This window comes from Catharus ustulatus, chromosome 25, assembly GCF_009819885.2.
Source record: "Catharus ustulatus isolate bCatUst1 chromosome 25, bCatUst1.pri.v2, whole genome shotgun sequence".
Classification (NCBI taxonomy): domain Eukaryota; kingdom Metazoa; phylum Chordata; class Aves; order Passeriformes; family Turdidae; genus Catharus; species Catharus ustulatus.
Window position 1 is genome coordinate 5,737,498 of NC_046245.1, and position 22,655 is coordinate 5,760,152.

At 50.7% G+C, this 22,655-nt stretch overlaps 1 protein-coding gene across 1 annotated transcript in view; it reads left to right on the top strand.

Moving 5' to 3' along the window:
- LGR6 (leucine rich repeat containing G protein-coupled receptor 6) overlaps positions 1-22,655 on the top strand; it is a 143,044-nt gene that overhangs the window by 66,710 nt on the left and 53,679 nt on the right. Inside the window, exon 4 of the mRNA XM_033079937.1 lies at positions 8,396-8,467. Within this exon, the coding sequence (XP_032935828.1) occupies positions 8,396-8,467 (72 nt within the window). The remainder of the gene's footprint in view (positions 1-8,395; positions 8,468-22,655) is intronic.

Below are 22,655 nucleotides of genomic sequence, written 5' to 3' on the forward strand. Positions count from 1 at the left end.
CACCCTTCAGGCTTTACCCTGAACTTCCCTATGGGTGTTGGCCAGTGAAGGGCTGCTGCTGGGCTGGGACCCACCTGCACTGAGACACCAGCTGTGATGCTTTTGCTCCTCGTGATGCTGGGCAAGCTTTGGCCACACTGTCCCGCCTGGGACCTGCCCTGCTGGACATCTAGCAGCAGCAGAGCAGCCAGATGACAACAGGCAGAAGGATGAGGAAATGCCAAATCCTCACCTGTGGGGAACTTAGAATAGAAATTGCAGGGGTGGTAGAAGAGTGGGATTGATGTAGCTCCCCTGCTCCTGTGCACAGATGGGCCCTGGGCAGCACAAGGGGCACTCCAAGGCTCTGGCACTCTGACAATCACAGATGCCTGTGGCTCAGCTCCTCTGTTTTACCCCACTCACACCACCCTGCTACTGTAATTTCCCTCTTCCCCTGCCTGGGGATCTTCTCCCCTCCTGCTGCCCATGGTCACAGGTCAGGAGCAGGGAGCACCAGGAGCTGCCTCTCTGCTGCACCCAGAGCCTGTTCCCGTGGAGTCACAGTGCCTGAGACCCTCTGAGATGAGTGTCACCCACACAGTGTTGGATCCCAGAAACCTGGGAGTTTTAAACTTTCTGTGCTTTCTGACACTGACCCCCAGGATAGCACTGCTTTTGACCTGAGGCCTTGAAGGAGGCTTCCAAATTTGAGTGATGGAGTTAGAGTCACAGGTGTGTAGTTAGAATAGAAACCTTCACATGGTAAAGGGTTTTTAAATGGGGGTTTTTAGAATATAGTAATATGTATGGGACAAGATGGAGGATTTTGGATGTTGTTTCTTTCTGTTTTCTTCCTTCTTCTTCATGATTGCAAGTTGTAGTTTCTGGTTGAACAGTTAGTGCTGCACTGTGGGTCACACAGGAACACAGGGTGTGTGTCTGGTGTGAATGTGCCCTGGCAGTCCATAATCATGGACTGTGCTTCTCCTTCCATGCTGTGCCAGGGGCATGAAAGCCCCAGTGATGGATCCCATGGGTGTTCTCTGCAGCCCACTGGGATGGGAAACCTCAACCAGGTGGCAACTGTCCCACAACCTCTGGGGCTCCTGGTCCTGCACATGGACTTGTTTCTGCAGCCAGGCTGTGCTGGGGAGATAAAACCCTGGGTCCAGCCCAGTGAGAAGGATCAGCAGGCTGGTGATGAGCAATGAGTCAACAGAGGTCGCTTAACCTGGAGGAGAGAGGAATGAGGATGGACACAAACAGGACAGGTCGCTGCTGCAATAAGTAAGGAAATACATTTTTTCCACAGATGAAGACAAAGGAATAGCAGGTTTTGGAGTAGATGGCAACAGGGATATTGAGGACATTGTGTTTGTAGATACGGATGCTGTGTCACAGGTTGGCTGAGGTTTGACAGGTGACAGGTGTGGCTCTAATTGGGAAGGGCTGCCCCAAACATGACCAGCTGAAACCTGGGGATATTCAGGAGCTGACTCACAGCTGGGTCAAAGATCTTACCTCTGGTGACAGGGGTGTCCCCTGAGGAGACAGGCTGATATCTGAGGATGGAAACAATTTTCCTAGTGTAATTTTAGTGTACTAGAGCCCTAGGGCTAATTGCAATCATGTGCAGGTCCACAAGTAAACTCTCACATGCTTCTTGGGCTGTCAAGAGGCCTGGTGCTTTCCCAGTCTTTCCAGAGAATTAGTTTATGTTTAAAAAAGGATGGGAAACACCCTGGGAATTCCTCCACAAACCCGCCTGTGCAGATGGTCCTCTCCCTGCCCTCGGAGTGAATCCCAGAGGTACTGGAACCTGGACCAGATTCTTGGCTCTGCCTCCTCTGGCTGCTTCTCTGCAAAAACCACCTGGAAAGCGGCCATGAAGATAGGCCTGTGCAGAAACCATGCAGGGGTACACCCAGGGAAGCAGGTGTGTGGAGACTTGGAAGAGAGCAGGGGAAGAGCCAAGCTGCCCCACTATAACGAAACATTGTGCCACAGATAACGCTGGGATATGCTGAGATCTTCATGGAGCCTGGAGGCAGCCAGGGCAAGGTGAGATGTGGCCTCCTCAGCCCCCTTCAGACACGACTGACAAGGGGGGATGCTCAGCAGCAGTAGCTGGTGCTCAGAGGTTTTCTCCACTGGCAGGTCTATCCCTTAGCAGAGACTTTGGGAGTGCCCCTCTCCCAGGGGGCTGCTCTGCAGCACAGTGCAGCCACATCCTCTACACGCAGGCTCAGTGCAAGCTCCATTGCCAGGATCATTGCAAGCCACTCCACAGGCTGTTTTGACCCCTCTGCAAGCTCCTTCCCTTGCAAAATTAACTCTTTGGTCTATGTTCTCCCAGCCTTGGGGCTTTCCAGGGTGGCAGAACATGCTGCTTAATGAGAGTATCTGGAAACCTTTCCATCCTTCCAGACCTCCTCATGAGCTGCCTGGATGCCTCTCACCTCCAAGTGTCCTGGCCAGAGCTCCATGAGTTAGGAAGCTTCCATCCCAGCTAGCCATGGGGCTGACTTGTGCTGCCACAGCTTCCCAGGCATCCTACCCTTGCACAGGAGTTCTCCACCAAACGCTGCCCTGCACAGCCAGCATTGCCCCCGCTCTGACTCCTGGCTGAACATGCTGCAGCAGCAGCACTGCTTACTAGCCAAGAAGGAATCCCACACCAAACTCCACAGGGAAAGACTCCAAGTGTAACCACAACCTCACCCCAAAATGTGGAGGGCAAAATGCCTGGGTGCATCCTCTTGGCTGCAGACCCTGCACCCACAGCAGGCCCACCCTGCCACTCCATTCCTCAGCAAGCCCCAACCAGCCTGTGTGAGTGTGCAGACCCTGTGCTGCCCAAGCTGCCTGCACAGCCTGGGTGTGCACAGGCCAGCACTGCCCAGGGTGTGAGCACTGCTCAGCACTGCCCTGCACAAGCCCAGCACAGCCCAACTCTGCCCAGGGTGTGAGCATAGCCCAGCAATGCCCAGCGCAGCCCTGCACTGCCCAGCACTGCCCAGTACTGCCCAGCACTGCCCAGTACTGCCCAGTACTGCCTGAACCCTCTCCCACCACACACTGCCCAGCTCTGCCCTGCACTGCCCAGCACTGCCCAGCAATGCCCTGCACTGCCCTGCACTGCCCTGCACTGCCCAGTACTGCCCAGCACTGCCCAGTACTGCCTGAACCCTCTCCCACCACACACTGCCCAGCTCTGCCCTGCACTGCCCAGCACTGCCCAGCAATGCCCTGCACTGCCCTGCACTGCCCTGCACTGCCCAGCAATGCCCTGCACTGCCCAGCTCTGCCCAGCACTGCCCTGCACTGCCCAGCACCGCCCGAACCCTCTCCCACCACACACTGCCCAGCTCTGCCCAGCTCTGCCCTGCACTGCCCTGCACTGCCCAGCAATGCCCAGCAATGCCCTGCACTGCCCAGCACTGCCCGAACCCTCTCCCACCACACACTGCCCAGCTCTGCCCTGCACTGCCCAGCTCTGCACTGCCCAGCACTGCCCAGCTCTGCCCTGCACTGCCCTGCACTGCCCTGCACTGCCCTGCACTGCCCAGCAATGCCCTGCACTGCCCTGCACTGCCCAGCACTGCCCAGCAATGCCCAGCACTGCTCTGCACTGCCCAGCACTGCCCAGCAATGCCCAGCATTGCTCTGCACTGCCCAGCAAGGCCCTGCACTGCCCAGCAATGCCCAGCAATGCCCTGCACTGCCCATGGTTCATCCTCATCAACAGGAGGGTTGGACAGAGCCTGACAAGAGTGGCCTTGTTGAGCACATGCCACATCCCCTGGATGGGCCCTACCCAATGGCCACTTCACCAGTCCCTCCTCCTCCGGACAGTGACCACAGAATCTGCTGTGGCCCAGGACAGGTGCGGACTCGCCTGGTGTGTGAACACACATCCAAAAACATCACCAAAAAAGTCACATTGCCCCAGGATGGCAGGTTTGGAGGTGGCTTGGGATACTTCAGAAATCCCTAGACAGACCTTACGTCTTGGCCAGCCCTGAGCCTGTGCAGAACAGAATGGCTTTGAGACAAAGGGAACGGTGTGGCACATCCAAGAGACGCTCCCATTGGGAGGGAAGAGGAACGTGCAGAGGTTGGAATGCCTTTAATCCCCATTCATGTGCTCCAGGCACAGTTGCCTCCAGCAGTAACAGCCCTTTGTGCTGGCTGAGTCACTTCAGCCTCCCAAGATGGGGACATTTTATCATGCACAGGCCTGTACCTCTGAGGGCTGTGTGTCTGCTGAGACTCTCTTGTGCAAGGATCCTGGTGTGATGGGACCTGATCCCAACATTTTTCTGGTCGTTCAGGCGTGGTCTCTGCCAAAAACCAATCCTCCTACTTCTGAAAATGAAACCCAACCTCTGAGAAGCTGTGATTTATTCTGGTTCCAGTCAGACTGCTGTGGGTAGCAGGTGGTGTGTCCATGTCTGCCAGCATCTGCAAGCCCTGGTATCACCTGAACAGTGCCAAGCAAGGTGACAGTGCTCCATCCACACTTGAGTTTGAATCCTTGCTGGTCTGAACAGTCTTTGCTTGTCATGTTCATCAGTGTCCTCAGCTTGTCCAGAAGTTGGCTCATCAACCAGCAAGGTCACAGAATCACAAAATGGTTTGTATTTGATGTGAGCTTAAGGCCCATCTCGTTCTACCCCCTGCCATGGGCAGGGACACCTTCCACTGTCCCAGGTTGCTCTAAGCCCCAAACCTGGCCTTGGACACTGCCAGGGATCCAGGGGCAGCCACAGATGCTCTGGGCACCCGGTGCCAGGGCCTCACCACCCTGAATAAATCCTAAGAAAATTAGACTCAGCCACTGAGAAGTCACATCAGCTAGAGCAGGATCGTTCCACGGGCACAAGAATTTGAGCTCTAAGGTTGTCTCCAAGCTGCTGTGAAGCAGCACCTTGCTGTAGGAAAGTGAATGAAATCCTGGGATTTTGTTTGAAGGTGGGTGCTGATGGAGAGGCAGGAATAGACAGATGCTGACAGACACAGGCTGAGGCCAGTGTGATCTGGGGTCTCAGGGTTGCTGTTATCTTGTGGACTGAGGTCCTCCCCACAGACCATCTGTGTCTCAGTCACCCTGCAGCAGGCCTGGGCTCCACACAGATCCCTGCAGCACCATCCCTGCTCACACCCTGGAAAGCAGCTTCCTGTCCTGGGGGAGCATGAATGCAGGGAGTGTCTGCCCCAGGCTTTTAGAACCATGAAGTCAGGAGATGACAGATGAGTGGTTTGCTGAGTTGTTCCATCTTTTCAATGCTGTTGACATAAATGGTGCAGTGACCTCTTGAAGCAGAATGTGTCCAAGGATATAAGGATATCTGCATCCTTGGAGATGGCCTGGGACCCCAGGCCTCCCCCTTGTCTTGGTTTAAAAGACAGGTGTCTGCTAAGGAAGGCAAGAGCCTCTTTTGAAATGGAAAATGGCTCTCAGACAAAGATATGGGAATATTAATAACAGTTCTTTACTTGGAAAAATTAAAATAGAACTAGAGTATTACAAAAAAAAAAAAAAAAAAGCCATCCCCAAAACACTGACAGAGTCAGAATCCAACCTGACACCCTGTCAGTCAGGGTTTTGGTGGCAGTCCCATTCAATGGTGGCTGCATCCTCCTGCAGTGACAGATGTGGTTCACTTGAAGCAGTGCTCCTGTAGAAGGTGCTGTTTTCTTCTGAAGGTCCAGTGATGATGTAGAAGGGTCTGGTTTTCCTCTGGAATCCAGTGGAAAAGGCTGCTCTGATGTTCCAAAATCTCAGCTTTTATCTGGGTAGGAAATGCTTGGCTCCTCCCCCTGGGTGGAGCATCTCCCAATGGGATGATGGAATTTTATCAGTCATGCAGTGGGACTCAGGGGCCATGAACAGGTGATATCTCCTGGAGGGATATGGGTGTGGAAAAGATGAAGATCACTGCCCCACCTGGTTTAACAGATGGTGATAGAATCCATACTTTTGGTCACATCCCGAATTGCAACCCTAAGACACCCCTTCTTATACAACAGCAGCTCTCCAAAGGGCAAAATGCCACAACTTAGACAGAGAGGGGCCCAGTAGCCCTGCCCCAGCTTTTCAGATGCCCTGCTGTGCTCTGAACCCTTTTGCCATCCTCCTGTTATAGCACTGCCCAGGCACCACAGTATGGAGCAGCCCCAGGAACCAGGTGCCACAGAGAGGAGGTGTGACCCCACAAGTGTGCAGGGCTTTCCCTGGCATCATCCCCCAGGTTGTGGTGCAATTTTGTGAGCTTTTCCCAAAATAATGTTGTATGTTGTTTATGAAAAACAAAATGAAGTAATATGTGAGGGTGGTTTAATGTGATGTGTAAGGATTGACTGCAGTGAGTAGGGGCTGATGGGGGGTGTCCTTGATACCAGACTATAAGAGAAGCCATCCTGGGACATCCAGGGAAAAATACATTATATCTTCTGCTAAAACCTGAGCTCCCTGTAAGAAAACCTGGAGCTTTCCTGAGCTTGAGGCTGAATGAAGAATTTCTTGTTTAATACCAGGATGGCCCTGTCCCTAAAATATTATCAAACTCTGTTTAGAATTGGGTTTTGGCTTCTCTGTGTCATGCTCTGATGATGAGTTACAGGATTCATTATGTGCAATGTGAAGAAGCACTGGTTCTTGTCCCAGTCCCAACGTCTGAAAACTTCTCTAGCTGCCCTGCTGCTGTGAAAAACAGCATTGTCCACCACTCCAGTGGTTTTCGAGGTCTCTGAAGCATCTTCCTTAAATATTGTTTGTCTGCACCAACATGGCCTCATTTTGGAACCAGTCCATGCTGATGGTGGTCTGGAAAGTCTCTCAGTCTGTTTTACTGGTTGGAGAAGGGACTTGTAATAAATGCTAGGCAGCAGGACCCAGCAGAAGTGTGACAATGGGCTTTGCTTTAGTACTGACTTCAGATACTTCCAATGATCAACACTAAACACCAGGCTCAGATTTCAGAGAGCCACTGAGATTCAATGTTTGCCCCACCAAAACCCTGAAAGCACTTTCAGAAGCCCCACTCTGTACCTCTCTGTGTTCTGCTCTTCATTGTCTTGATTTTTTACAGACAAGAATTATTATTCCACTTCACTGGGCTTCAGGACCCAGGGTTTTATCTCCCCAGCACACCTTGGCTGCAGAAACAAATCCATGTGCAGGACCAGGAGCCCCAGAGGTTGTGCTGGTCCTTGTGGGACAGTTGCCCACCTGGATGTCCGTGCTCTTTGGACTGCCCCTCACCACTAAGGCCATGCCCTGCTTCTCTTATACTGGTAGTAAATTATGATAGGACCCTAAGTACCATTTTCTTTCTCATGCCATCTCAAATCATTCTTAGAAGGTTTTGTAAAAAGTAACCTCAGATATGTAAAACTTTCCTTTTTTAGGCACTTCCCCTGGCCCAGCTACCTTGCTGGGATGTGTCTGTTATCCAGGGAAGCATGTATGAGTGATGTCCCACTTCTGGAAGGAACAAGGTTCAAGATATGTCCAGAGTCAAAAACAGCATTTGCAGAGATGCTGAGATGCTGACACCAGTAAAGTCAGATGTGTGGTGCTCCAGTAGGTCAGTGAAAGAGGATTGTGTCTGACCAGGTCTGAAACACCCCTTGGAGTGTGGTTCTCAATCAGTCTCCATCCCTAGAGCTGTTCAGACACCCACTCCTGGGTGCACTGTCACCTTCGTCTCCTCCTTTCCCTTCACTTGTGTAGCTATCTCCAGGTCCACAGCCCTTCTCCATGCCCTACACTCCCTTCCATCTCTGAGGGGTCCTCCTGGGTCCTGCCTGTTCAGCCCAACAGCCCCAGGCACCTGCTCTCTCTGGAGTCTGATTTGGTTTTTTCCACAGCAGTTCCAGTTCCTGCTGCCAGCAGTGCCAAGGCTGCAAGGTCCTGAGCAAAGAGCTGAGAGCAGCTCCTCACCCACTGTGCCAGCAGCTGCTCCACAGTGGGATAGGAAAGCTGCCCAGGGGCTGGTTTCCATCCCCTCTGGAGGGAACCACTGCCACACACGGGTAAAGCATGCCTGACTCCAGGATCAGTGTGGGACAGCCTGGCTCAGAGCACTGGTGTCACTCTGGGGTAACAGATTCATGTTTGCAGGGCAGAGGCCCCTTGGGGTGACATCCTCCCAGTGCACCCCCTCTGCAGCACCAAACTCACCCTTGGCCCTTCTGCTGCACATCCTGGGCCAGACTGGGCTGCAGCTCACCTGCTGCCCACCTTAAGCTTGCTTAGAGCCCTGGCTGCCAGCATGGTGCTTTCCAGCCACTCCAGCTTTCCAGCAAGAGCCCAGAACACCTTCAGAAACAAGCAGCAACATCCTCCATTTCGTGTCAGGCTGTTGTTGTTGGGTTTTTAACAAAGTTTTCTTTTTTCTAATTATAGGATGTTGCAGAACAATCAGCTGAGCCGCATCCCTGCAGAGGCACTGAGAGATCTTCCAAATCTCCAATCTCTGTAAGTCATTAAAAATCAATGCTGCAAGCTGCTCAGTCCCTTGGGGACCCCAGGCTTCCCAGCATTTGAGTCATTAGCTCCTTTGTCAAGGATGTTCTGTTCCTTCTTCCTTTTCTTTTCCAATTTATGCAAAGATGACTGTCACTTAGAGTGGAAGGGAGGGGAGGGCAGTTTTCAAGGAAGAAACACTGTCTTAGTAGAGGATGTTGAAATTACAGCTCCCCATGTGTGCATTGTGATGAAAAGGCCACCAGAGCCAATGCATATTTCAAGGAACATTGGAAAATGTCCACCCAAAGAGTCTCTATCCTCTGCACTGTGGACCACAGTGGGAAGGGACCTGCCAGTGAGCACAGAAGGACACTGTGGCTGTCAAAGTGCAAGCTGGGCTGTTTTACCCAAATGGAGGATAATTGTGTCAGGGTAGAACTGCTTTAAAGGCTTTTAGCAATTCAGAATGGGAAGAAGCTGTGGCTGTGATTGTGCTTTTCCTTTAAAGGAGCTATATCCACAGCAGGTCTGTGCTCCTGTGTTCCCTCAAAATCACACGACTGGAATTTTACTGTTTTGCTGAGTATGGGCACAGTTGAGACCAGATCTTGGGAGTGCCAGTGAATTTAGGGAAGGTGTGCTTGGTGCAGGGAGCACAGCTGAAGCTTGTAAGAGCGTTCTGAGTCGGGCTGAACCATTGAAAATCTAACTTTATCCCTTAATGCTTAACTTCAGTCCTAGTCTTACACAGTCCTTTTATCATAGAAATGTTATCTGGGAGCAGTTTCTGGGAGTCTGCTGCTTGGAGCAGGACTATCCCAAATACTCAGGGGGGCAGTTGCAGCTTTTTCTACCCAAGCACAGAGATTCCCCTCGCACTGGTAGCCTGGGGCTGCTCTTCCTGGGGAAGAAGCTTTTTCTCAAGTCCAACCTAAAACTCCTGGAAGGGAATTTGTGGCCATTACTCTTTGTTTGATCACCTGGAACCACCCTGAAGGGCTTGGCTCCATCATCTTTGGTTGTGGTTCTCTGGTAGTTCTCCTCTCAGCCCCTTCTGTGCTAAGTGAAACCAACTCTGCTCCTTCCACCTCTACTCATGAGGCAAATGCCCTGGGACCCTGACTCAGCCACCAGCCCTCCACTGGACCTGTCTCATTCCTCTTCATCCTTCTTACACTGGGCACCCCAAAACTGGGCACAGTTCTCCATGTGTGGCCCTCCCAGTACCCAGTAGGAGTTTCTGTAAATATTAATTTAAATATTAATTTGCAATGGGAGTGTTAGTTGTGCAGGATATGAATGTTCTTTCTGCCAGGAGAGATTTGAAACTTTGGTTGTTGAAACATCATTGGCACATGGTTGTGGTTATTATTCAATTGTGTTGACATCACCACCAGTGCCAGAGTCAAGACCTCCCAACTCCCACTCCAGGGATTTTGAGATTAGGTGACTTCTCTTTCAAGGGTGCCATGACATGGAAGGTCACTGCCCCAGGATCACCCCTTTCCCCCTCAGCCTGTCCTATGCCACCTCTCTGGGCAGCCCCTTTCAGTGCCTAACAACCCTCTCAGTGAAGAAATTCTTGATGTCCAACCTGAACCTCCTCTGGCACAGTCTGAGGCCATTTCCTCTTGTCCTGTCAGATTTACACATGACTGATTAACATCCTTTCTGGGAGGCCCATTTGAGTACTGGCAGAGTGTATAAAAAAACAGAGAGATGTGTATTGGGAACAGCACAATCCCCTGTAGCAGATCTGTTGGGACCTTAAAAAGGGCATCTCATTCCAGCCCCTGCCATGGGCACTTTGCACCAGGCACCATTGCTCCAGGTCCTGTCCAGCCTGGCCTTGAACACTTCCAGGGACAGGGCAGCCACAGCTTCTCTGGGCAACCTGTGCCAGTGAGACAAAGAGCTCCAGGAGCTCCAGGAGAAGATTTCTGTAACAAAAAGGAGCAAAACATGAGTCACTTTTGTAGGTCTCACATCAGTGAACCCACCCCACTCATCCCGGTCTGTCTGTGCTTACTAGAGCTCAGGCTAAAGCTGTAGGAGATCAGTCACATCCCCAGCTGTCATTTTTCCATGTGTGCCCCTGAAGCTGAGCTCTACAGCCAGCTGGGGGTAGTCTCTTCTGGAGGCAAAAGTTTCAGAAGTGTTCCATGCAATGGAGAACTCTTCCCTGTCAGAGATGGTTAAAGGAAGGCAAAAATTGCTTCTCAGAAGGATCCTGAGCACAGATGACCCCCAGTCTGCAGTGAAACCTGCCCTCAGCACAGAGAGGACAGCAGGGAGCTGCTCTCCAGGATGTGTATTCCACAGGATGGCTGTTCTCACAAGCCAGCTCTGCCTCACATTAGGAACCACACCAGACTCTTTTTGTGTCTTGAGCCTGACTTCTTTAAAGTGTAGAGGCCACATGCAGACAAAGGTGATTATTTGCACTTCCATATCATCACAGAATCATCAGGGTTGGAAGAGACCTTCAAGGTCACCTAATCCAGCACTTCCATGTTGACCCCTACACCACATCCCTGAGTGCCACATCCAGACACCTCTTGAACACCTCCAGAGACAATGACTCCACCACCTCCCTGGGCAACTTATCCCAATGTCTGACCACTCTTTCAAAGAAAAAATAATTTCTAATGTCTAATCTGAATCTTCCCTGGAGTGTCTTAGGGCCATTTCCTCTTGTCCTATCACTTGAGACATGGAAAATAGCCTGACCCCCACCTCACTATAACCTCCTTTCAGGCAGCTGTAGAGAGCAACTTCCTCCTCTTCCCACAGAAGCTGCACAGCAGAGACCCTTGGGCTGGGTGAAGTCCCAAGAACCAGGTCTGGTGACACAGCCCTGCTCGGGATGCATGGGAACAGTTCTGAGCACACACAGTGGTTACAAGGTGGTACCACTGCTGGGCCTACACTGGGACAAGCATGACCTGGAGAGTGTCCTGGGGCTCATCCTGTGCTGGCAGAGTCCTGCAGTTCTCCTTCTCACTCAAGTTCAGAGATGCTCTCCACCCAACAGGATGGCACAGCATGGACAGCTCAGTGTCTGAAGGGGAATACAGGGCTGAGATGCTCTGCTTGGTTTCTTCTGGTGCTGCCATGGCTTCTGCAAGTATGGCTACTCACCTCAGACCAAGAGACTCCATTCAGGTCTGCATTAGAGTGATTCTTTCCCCTCTTTTTCAAATATCTGAGTCATTTTCCACAAGTTTATGAGACTCCTGTGTATCCACTGCCAAAAATTTTACCAGCCTGGAACACCTATAGGTCACCCACAGCATGGTTTTGAAGAATTACCAGTCAGGCCATCTGAGTCCCAGTGTATTTGTGCTGCTCAGAAACTCTTTTTTCCATTCAGAAGGGGAAGTGGCTTTATGGCACATCATGAGAGTCCATGAGTTGCCAGACTTGTATGGCACTTGGTGAAATATTAACTCTCTGTTTGCATGCTGGCAACACATCCTAAGCAAGCAGGACAGCTGGGAAGGGGGTGAAAATGGGAGCCAACAGGAGTAGGGTGGAACCAGTACCAGACAGAAAAGGATTGTGTGTTGATTATTTTCTTGCTCTTTCAGGTGTTTACATTTGGTGTCCCTGTTTGTCGTTCTGGGATTCAGGCAGGATTTGAAGGGAAAGTGTGTATCCCTTAGGGACAAACTGACCCAGGAGAGGAAAGGCAGACTTCACAATGCACAAGTCTTTTCTCAGGATTACAACAGAAGCAGCAAAACTAAGTGAAGACTGAGAACAATTGCTTTCAGCTATGTTCTAGCAGAAAAAACTTGCCAATCAGTTCAAGAGATGAGGTGACCAGGGAAACGAGACAGAAAGGGATGTTCTAGCCACTGTGGAATAGAGAGAGGCTGGCATTCACTGCCTGCACAGCACAAAGTTAGATTTGAAATGTAGCAAAAAACTGTAAATGAACTCCAGTTGTCTCCAAATGTGGCAGCTGTCTTGGCTTCTGGGCATTTGGAGAGGATGAGATAGAACACATCACCCAAGCTTTGGTGGCACTTGGGATTGAACTGCAGGGTCCCTTTGCAGCACTGCTGGGGTCCAAGCTTGGCTCCCAGGCAGGAGCCTGGGATATCCAGAGCTGTACTGAGGTCCCTCTGCTTTCTGCCTGAGAGTGCTGGGCAGTGCAGGCAGCAGGCACTCCTCAGGCTCTGCAGGATGCACTGAGACAGGGAGCTTGAGAGTCCCTGATCAGCTTTACAAACATGCTTGAGGAGAGGGAAGCCCAGGCAGGAAGACGCTTCAATAAATGCTGTCACTCAGAGGGCAGGAGGAAAGCCATTCCTCCTTTTTATCAGGTGCTGATGCATGTTGAAGTAGGAGTGCCCTGTCCACAATGATCAGAGTCAGGGGCACAGTCAGAGCTGAACTCACCACTTCAGAGTGCCAGGAAAGCCTGGGGCCCTTTTGCATTGCACATGCACCCCCCCATGCCTTTCACCCTCTGCCTTTGTGGCACATGAACACAGGGCTCCAGTTTGCTCGCTGTACCTGGGTCCTGCTCACATCTGTCTCTAAAGGACCAGCTAAAAAAGGAGAAAAGCAGGTGTCACAAAGACCACGCTTGCACTGCACTGCTTCCATGGGTCTCCTCTTCTTGCCTTCTGATGAGGACCTGTCTTCAGGTAAGGAGCTTTCCCAAAGCTGCTAACCCATGAACTTCATGTGTACAGAATTTTTCATGGCAGGTGTGGTGTCCCCCACAAAAAATATGCTGTGGAACCAGCACTGGGAGAACACTAATTTTAACTACTTCAGATGAGGCACACTGGCTCCTTGAGAGCCCAAGTTACCGGAGATCCTTTACTGGACACACAGCAAGCCAGAAAAAATGGTTCAGGCAAGTTTCAGTGAGATGGGAGAGGCAGTGCTCCCCTTTGGATCCTTTCTCTTGGATATTCCCATTGCCCTGTGTGATCCACCCTGTATCTTTCCTAACCAAGGACAATGCAGTCCTGAGTTCTGGCAGATAACATTTCAAACACAGTAAAAGGGCTTCCTCCTACAAACTCTCACACAGGTGCTGTGAATACTGGCCAGCCAGGAGGAGGTTTTCATTCATCTACATAACTCTGTGCCAAAGGGCATTTGTAGCTCTAGGATGCCCATTGCCCATCACCCCACATGCTGACCCAAAGCTTGGCTGCTCCAGCTTGGATCACTGGGTATCATCAACCACTGGTGACCAGGGACCTCCTGTGGTCTGCACCATCCCTCCTCAAAGGGTTTAGCTTTCCCTAGCCAGAGGTGTCCATGGTTTACTCTGCCCATGGGTGCAAACATCAAACCCACACAGATAGCCCCATCCACATCAGATGCCCCTGTGGTTACAAAAACCCCTCACCAGGTCCTCCAAAGCTGCAGCCATGCCCAGACCAGAACCAGACCTGCCCTGCTCCCTGTCAGCTACAGGATGTGGAGGCATCACTGTCTGGAGCCCCAGCTGTCATGAAGAAGACCTTGGCAGGTTTATCTAGATTAATACAAAGATGAATTTGGATTTCAAAGGAAAAGTCCAAGTCCTGGAGACTGAGCCTCCTACCAAGAATGAGGGAGCTGCTTCCCAGCAGGCTTGATTTATCTGGGCAGCATGTTGGGAAGGCTGGTGGGAGGATTAGAAAGAACACGCACACCTGATGGCAATGCTCTGAGCCCTGCGAGGGATGCCAAGGCCTTACGTAATGCTCGGATCCAGTTGTGATCCCCTGGCAGAGGCTCTGCCTGCCGGTGGTTTCTAGGTGCACTAACAACATACCGTGTGCATTCTGGAAGAGTCGTGTGTCAGTCTAATTAACGACTTTGTGGTTTGTGAGCACTTACCTAAAGCAGATGGGCACTGTGTCTGTTCCTCTGCCAGGCAGAAAGAGTCCAAGGTATTTCAAAGTGAGCAGGTGCTATAAATTATAATTACCAAGCTTGTCGAGGTAGAGAAAGCAGAGAGAAAAGAAACCTGGTGGATTAAGAGATCAAGAGAAACTCCTGGTTTTTCTTTTTCAAATGCCTATGGAAAGCTTTTTTGAGGAGTTTCTTGCAGATCAGCATTTTGGGAAGGTGCTCAGCATGTGTCTGGCTCTTCAAGGTGAGTGTTGTCTATATCAGCCTGGTGGGGGAAGGGAGGATTTAGTGCCAAGCAGAAGAGTTAAAGCCTCAGGATCCTGCACCATAAGATCAGGCTCCTCTTGTCCCCTTTCCATGCTGCACTTTGGGTTTTCTCTTGTGTTCCTGGCATAATGCTCCATTCTGCTGGCAAATACTTGGGTACAAGCCTCTGCTATCACGGAGGTGTCTCACAAGGACTGACTCTCTTGCTGTTGGGCTTGATGGCATCCAGGAAAACAAACTGTGGCTGTGTCCCCATCCATCTTCTGTCTCTTGGCAACTCCTCCTGTGTGCAGGAAAGTAACTGCTTCTCTCTGTACCAGCATGTGTCAGTCCCCTACAGCCAACCACACTCTGCTACCTTGTGGCTAATGCCCCCAGCGCAGAGGTAGCCCTGCCATCCTGTCCTTGCTCTCATTTTAGTTCCCCTTTCTCCATCACAGTCTTGCATCCCTCTGGAATATTTGCAGAATTCTCCTGCCACTCTGCCACAAACCTGCTGTTCCCAGCTGAAATCAGCCACAGTCTCCCTGAGGAACACTCTGGTCCCATCAGCACCATCCTCACCAATGGCACCTTCTCATTTCTGACCCTTGTATGACAGCAGTGCTTTCCTCTGCTCATCTGGCCTTCACAATCTGAGGGGATGCAATCTGGAGGAGAAACTGTGCCATAGACCCTGTTCTTAAAAATACTGAAATCATTTTCCTGTTTGCTAACGGTGTAATTTCCCATTATAGTCTGATTTCACTCCAGCTGTACTTGACCCATAATCAAGGGCTCAATCAGCCTGACACGTAACTCCCTGCATACAGGTTAATTGTACCTCTAACTAAAACAATCCACTTTCTCCATCCCATCAGTTTGCCACCATTTGGACTCCTGTGGAAATGCAATAAACACTGTTTCATACCCTGTCCCTTAAGGCAGGTAATTATTTTCATACAAATGGATAGAGATTAAAATCCAAAAAATGACTTATAGCAATTTGAGAACATGTGGACTTTGATGTAGACAAAGGAGGAAGGCTCTTCCCACCAGATCAGATTCTCACAAGCATATAAATTCCTATGGCAGAAGGAGAAAAAAAGTTTCTTTGGAATCAACACGGCCTGAAGAGCTCAGTCAGTTCATTCCTCATTTCACTTCTTTGATCTGTTTGAGATTTGACAGTTTGCTGTTCACAGCAATATTCTTCTCTGTAACTCACACGTGATGCTGTGAGGTTTTGGGAAGGTGTTGTTCCCACTGGTTGTTTAGAGGATAAAAGCTATCAGAACCAGATACCTATAAAGTCAATACAACAGAGCAGTGACTTACAGGCTGTTGGCATAGGAGCTGTCTTGTGGCAAGACCACCTCAGCTCTGATTTACTGGCTACAGAGTCTTTCTGGAGCACAAGGAAAAGGAGGCCACAGAAGAGCAGTGAGGTAGCTCTGATGGGGTAGATGAAGATGGACTGAAGCAAAGTGGCTGCAGGTGTTTCCCTGGTGATTGCTGCTGCTGAGCACCTTGGATTTCCTCTTATGGACAGGTCTGTAGCAGAAAGCATTCCTGCAGCAGGAAAAGGAGCCCAGGATGTGTGTCACAGCGTGCTGTCCTTCCACTTGAGAGGACACAGGCTGCTCAAAACCTTCCTGTCCCATCTCTGAAATCCCCTTTTCCTTGAGGCCTCTCTTCCCAGCAGCCAGCTCTGGACAGCAGCACAACCGAGTCAGTGGAGTTTTGTCCCCACTCCTGTTTTCAGAAGTCTGATTTCCATTTTGGCACTTCAGGCTTTAACAGTATTTCTACAAAGGAGATAGTCTGGGACAGTCCAAGAGCAAACATTTACCACATTCAAGTGAACACTGCAGGCAGATGTAGCCATTATGTGGTGAGTCTGCTGAAGTTTGGCTGCTGCTAGTGTTCCTTGTAACTGTATGGAAGCAGGAGCTGCCCTGGCTGCACTGCCATGTCCTTCCTCCCAGGTATGGCTTGCACAGTCTGGGAGTCACCTGAAAATGGCACAGTGGCCCCTGTGGCTTGTGCTGTTGATCCAGTGCACAGACAAGGAGGAGATGATACGATTTTGATTCAGGTGGGACTGATGTCTTCTCCTGAGGCCACTTCTCATAGCTTGGTTCATCAATAATAAAGCAAATTCAGAGGAGTTACTGTTTTTTGGCACAGACTTTGAACAGATAGGATTTTTCTGGCCCTGTGTACCATGTGCTGTCATCCAGCCTGCCATGCCCTAACTCCTCTTTCCACCCAGTCTGAGCTGCCACTGGAGACCTGTGTTTGTCACCAAGACTTGCAACAATAGCTTAGTAAGATCAGACCAGATCTGAGGAGAAAAAGGTGCATTGGAATACAAATGCAGTTCAACATTCCAACTTTGGACTCGTTCCTCTCTGGTTTATATATGGGCCTGATCCAAATCCCAGGTCTGGGTTCAAGAGTATCCCTGACTGGGAAACAAGGTGCATGGCTGGACCCCATTTCCTATTCCAGCATCTTTCTTTGCCATTCAGCTCATGTCCCCCTGCTGTTTCGAGTGTGATCCCCAGTACCTCTGAGAACCATTTTTGCTGCAATGAAGAGTAACAATATATTCCCAAAAGCCATCAGTAAATCCACTTGGCAGAACATGCATCACTGCCTTTTACTGGGGCAAAACCTGTATCTTGGTCACTGTGTTCCTGCTAGGACCCAAGAAGCAGCTTCCCTGCAGCCCACAGGTAACAGGGGGACCAGCCACGCTGGTGCTTGGCACAGCTACAGAGAAGCCTGGGTTTGTAGTTGGGATGTTGAGTGCCTGGGCCCTGGGGACTGGTGTCCTTTGTGCCTCTGCTGTGACTGGGCTGCTGGATCCTTCCCTCGTGGAGGATCCTAAAATACTGCCAGGAAGGAGATCAAGTTCTGAGTCACCACCATGGCCTCACTACACAACAATCTTCCTTCACCCTGCATAAGTTTCTGCTGTGCCCACGTCTCCCTCAGGCAGACCAGGTGGATTTGTCTCCTCTGACCGTGGCTGTCTAGATATTACCTCACCCCAGCAGCAGTGGAAAATGATCAGCATCTGTAGAGGGTGAATCATCTCTGTTATCTCAAAGCCCTCTCTGGGGAATGAAACACTCTCTGGAGCAATCTGGCTTTCTCTTCTGGCTATAGAAAGACCCTATAACTGCTTTCAAGTTTTGTGTGAATAAGGCTGGGTGAGATGTGCTTTTTCTACATTTGGAAGGCAAAAGTAAAATGTCCCTGTCCCCACCTCTCACTTTTATCCAGCAAAATCAGCCCCCCAAGCTGACACATCTCATCAGAGCAGGGGTACCAAAGTAGAGCTGAGCATCTCTGCTCCCCACAGCCCCAGCACACATTTGTGTAGCCCTCAGGGAAATCTATCGGAGGAGATCATCTTGCCCAAAAATACAAATGCCAGGAGCAGCTTACCCTGTAAGCAGGGAGGAATTTCTCTACACTCCAGAGCCGGAGGGATTTGAAATTGCAACCACTGTTCTGGGAGCAAGTCAGAAAGGAGGAATGGCTAGTGGGTACATCATAGACATGGATTTTTTCCTGTCAGTAGCAGGAACTCAGCTGGTCAGATTAGAGTCTTTTCTGCTTAGCAGTAAAAAACCATGAAATGCAATGTGGTTACCCCAGTACAATGGTCTCAATGGCATTTTTGAGAGGAAGATTTAATGACCACACACAAGCTGTTGAATGTATCATCCTCAAGGAGCAGTTCACTTAAGCAGTGCCACAACAAATCCTTGCTGCATTTGTTTTTCATTTCTTGCTGTTTTTTCAGCAATGAGTTGCTGTGAAGTTTATGTGAAGGCAATATCCATGTATCTCATGCTTGTAAGTGTCAATGTTGTGAAGGATCCCAGGGTTCATCTCCCAGGAAGACAAGAGTGTTGTGTGGTTTACCAAGCTAACAGCTAAAAGTTCAGCAAACTTCAGTCAAGAACTGGAAAATAATACAGAAAAATAGGTGTCTGCATGAATTAACATCTCCTCCAAGGATGGTTTATGTAGATACAAGACAGAGAAACTGCCCCAGCTGCATCAGATGCCTCATATGTGCTCATAATGTGTAAAAAGCAGCAGCTTCCTCTCTTTTGAAATCCTTTCCTAGAATGTGCAGAGAGCAGGTCACCTTGCGCTGGGCCAGCATGTCCATGATGTCAAGTTCTCTCTTGAGACTTCACTTTTCCAATTTTCCCATCCATTGAGCTGGTAGTTGGCAGCACTTGGAAGGGGGTGATGGTGAGGGACTCCCTTGCCACGCCCCAGCACCTCCAGAATTCCCCCTTGTGCTGCCAATGAAGAGGTCACAGCACAGGTGGGTGTCTGGAGCTGTGCTTGTCCAGCAGCTTGGCAGTGGCTGTACCTGCCTGGCTATGCCCACCAGGTACTGCAGTCACCTCCAGACTTCTCTGCATCGACCGTGGCAATCCAGCAGGGCCACTGGTGGTCACATATCTCTGCAGACTGTTTCCACCTTTTTCTCCCCACACTGCAGTGAGTGTAGAACCCACCTTTCAATAAGCAGAGGTCCCTCAGAAGAGACTCTGATAAACACTCAAACTTGACTCCAACTTCATACCCCTCTCAAACACACTCACTTCCCACCTCAGGCTGTAAGAGCTTTCAGGAAGAGGCACATGCTGCCTTAGCTGCCCTCAGTGTGTGTCCTGTGAGCACTGAGGAAATAATAATCACAGCTCACATCCACACTCCTGCCTCATAAAGTCACAAAGTAAGTTCCAATATGTTTCCATTGACCTTTGTCAAAACATAATCCATGAAATGTCATGAACCTTAACTCACCCACGAGCACCCAGGGCACACTGTGTATTCCTGGTGAAGACTCAATAGAAATTACAACCAAGAGTTCTTCCATACAACAGACATGTCAGTGCCATAGAAAGATGAGTCCCAGGTGTTCAAGCATTGGTGTTTAAGCTGACTCCTGATGAACCACAGAGAAGCTTCAGGTAAACTGCAGACAGGGAAATGAGCCAGGAGTGGACATCTATCATAGAATCATGGAATCAGAGAATGGTTTGTGTATAAAGAAACCATAAGGCTTAACTTGTTCCACCCTCTGCCATGGGCAGGGACACCTTCCAGCCTGGCCTTGGACACTTCCAGGGATCCAGGGGCAGCCACAGCTTCTCTGGGCACCCTGTGCCAGGGCCTGCCCACCCTCACAGCCAAAAATTCTTTCCCCATATCCCATCCAACCCTTCCCTCTGGGAAGCCATTCCCCCTGGCCCAAAGTCCCTCTCCAGCTCTCCTGGAGCCCCTTCAGGTCCTGGAAAGGGCTCTGAGGCCTTCTCCTCTCCAGCTCTCCCAGCCTGGCTCCAGAGCAGAGGGGCTCCAGCCCTCAGAGCATCTCCATGGGCTCCTCTGTACCCACACAAACATCCCCATGTGTTTCTTTGCTGAGGGCCCCAGAGCTGGACCCTGCACTCCAGTGTGGCTCTGTCCAGAGCCCCTCTCCCCACAATACAGCACGTCCTGTTCCTTCTGTCCCAAGGGCTGCTCTCCCTCTCTTTTCCAGCTGCCTTATGCTTGACAAGCACCATGTTTCCCAGCAAATATGCAGCCCCACTGCCTGGTGAGCCTTTGAGCCCCTCAGCTCAGCCTCCAGCTGCTTCCTGCGCCTTCTCCATTTCCCTGAGCCTGGCACCATGGCCAAGGGGGCAATGCCAGGGCCCAGGGAGAGGCTGGTTGGGGAGCTGGCACAGCTGCCCAGCTTTCAGTAGTTTCTATAGCTGCACAGGGATTTTGGCAATCCTTCTTGTACCGTTCTGACCTGAGGGGTTTTGGAGGTGTTTGCAACTGGGGATAACAAAGCCCTCTTGTCTACACCAAAAGCACTTTGTGTGGAGTCTAGGTATTGCTCTGATTTCATTTCCTGAGCATCCCTCATGGAGAGCTTCCCACAGAAACATGCCCCATTGAGTCAGGAGTGAAGACTCACAGCAGTCCAAACAGAGCCCTGCAAACTTTCTCACCAGGTCCTGTTCCACAGCCAACTGCAAACATGTTTGTGTCTTGAACCTTCATTCACTGCCGGGATGGTTTCCACAAGTTTCCAGCTGGAAATGGAGCCAGGCAGCACTTGTGAGTCTTGCTTGAGGGCTGAGAGCCTTTCTGTGGCACGGCAGAGATCCCAGGTGTAGGAGCTGGCCTACCAGGCAATAATGTGTCATTCACAGAATCACAGAATGCTTTGGGTTGAAAGCGACCTTTAAAGGTCATCTGATCTGATCCTCTGCAATGAGCAGGGACATCTTCGACTACACCAGGCTGCTCAGAGCCCCATCCAGCTCTGAATGTTTCCAGGGAAGGGACATCCACCACTTCTCTGAGCAGCCTGTGTTAGTGTTTCACCATCTCACCATAAAAAATTTCTTCTTTATACCTAGTCTGAACCTCTCCTCTTTTAGTTTAAAACCACCACCCCTTGTCCTATTGTTACAGACCCTACCAAAAAGTCTGTCTCCATCTTTCTTATAGTCCCCCTTTAGGCACAAGAAGGAGCTCTGAGGTTTCCCCAGAGCCTTCTCCAGGCTGAGCAGCCCCAGCTCTCTCAGCCTGTCTCCAGAGCACAAGGGCTCCAGCCCTCAGCACGGCCTCCTCTGGGACCACTCCAACAGCTCCATTCTCCCACCGAATCTACAATGCATTATGGCAGCAAAGACATAACAGGCAGGCAGAAACTCAACTCAGTTTTCCCCTTTCCAGGTGAGTACTGCGGTTCCTGGCTGCCTTTGTCCTATCCCAGTGGGTTGACAGAAGAGCCCTGCTCCTCCCCTGGGCTCTTTGGGCAGGCTCAGAGACCCAGACCCTCCTCAGCAAGGCACAGAGAGCAGCACGTGTGCAGCTGGCTTGCAGGGCAGTGTGGCAGGGGGGGACAGAGCGGCCTCGAGCAGGGTGACCCTGAGCCATCCTCCCTGGCCATGCCCTCAGCTCCTTGCACAGCAATTCCCCGGGAGCTCACCAGCCAGGTACTGACTCAGTCTGGGAGCTTTGCCTGAGAAAGAAGCTGAGGTGTTGGCCCCAGTCGTTAGTAAGTTATTGGAGGAGTTGAGCTGCAGTGACATCATCTCCTTCTTATGTTACTACAAGGAACTTAGATCCTATTATGGGAGAGGAGGTAACTCAATCGAGCCTTTCAAGATAAACTCAGACAGGAAGAGAGACACGATTGCCTGAAGGCACCAATTAGACATTTCTGGTGAGCTCAGCTCTGTTCAGCTGACACACGTGTACGCTGGGGCCAGGGAGACAGGAGCTCCTCTCTTGTGTCTCAGGGGTGGGGTGGCAGGGGTGGGCAACCAGCACTTCCTCCCTGTGCTGCTGGCTCAGCCCTCACACCTTCAGTGGCCACAGCTCTCCCTCCAGAATGTCCTTTCTTTATGTCCCGTGTTCTGCTGTGGACAGAGAGGCACAGAGGAGCTCCCCGATCTGGAGAGAGATCAGCCCAGCCCTGCACCACCCAGTGCTGCAAATGATCTTCAGTGGCAAGTCATGTCCAGCTTTATCAAGGGAGATAACAGCCCAATATGTTGCAAAAATACTGTGAGGATGGACTGCAGCTGGAGGTGCCAGTGCCCTGAGGTGACTGTGCTGTAGGGAACACCCCAGTGTTTGCTGCAGGCCAGTACTGACATGAGTGGCTGAGGCATGCAGACAGAAAGCTCTTACTGGCCTTGATGTGTGTGAGGAAGGAAGAACAACAGCAAAATTTGGGATATCTCCTGACAGCATGGTACTGAGCATTTCTGTTGGTCCGGGGCTGTAGCTCCCCCTGCAAATGCTTCACAACCAGAAGGAAATGGTAATATGGGTAAATTTGTTTCTGTCAGTCAGGCTGAGATTTGCACATCTGTGAGGGAACAGAGAGACTGGTTCTAGTTATCCCCTGGTTATTTTGGTTATTCTGCCAGTTATGTTACCAACAGCTTGGAAACACACTTGGACATCCTCTGAAAGCATTTCTTGGGAAAAGACAGTTCTTAGAAACTGCCGGGTCTGTGACACAGAAAACGCATGA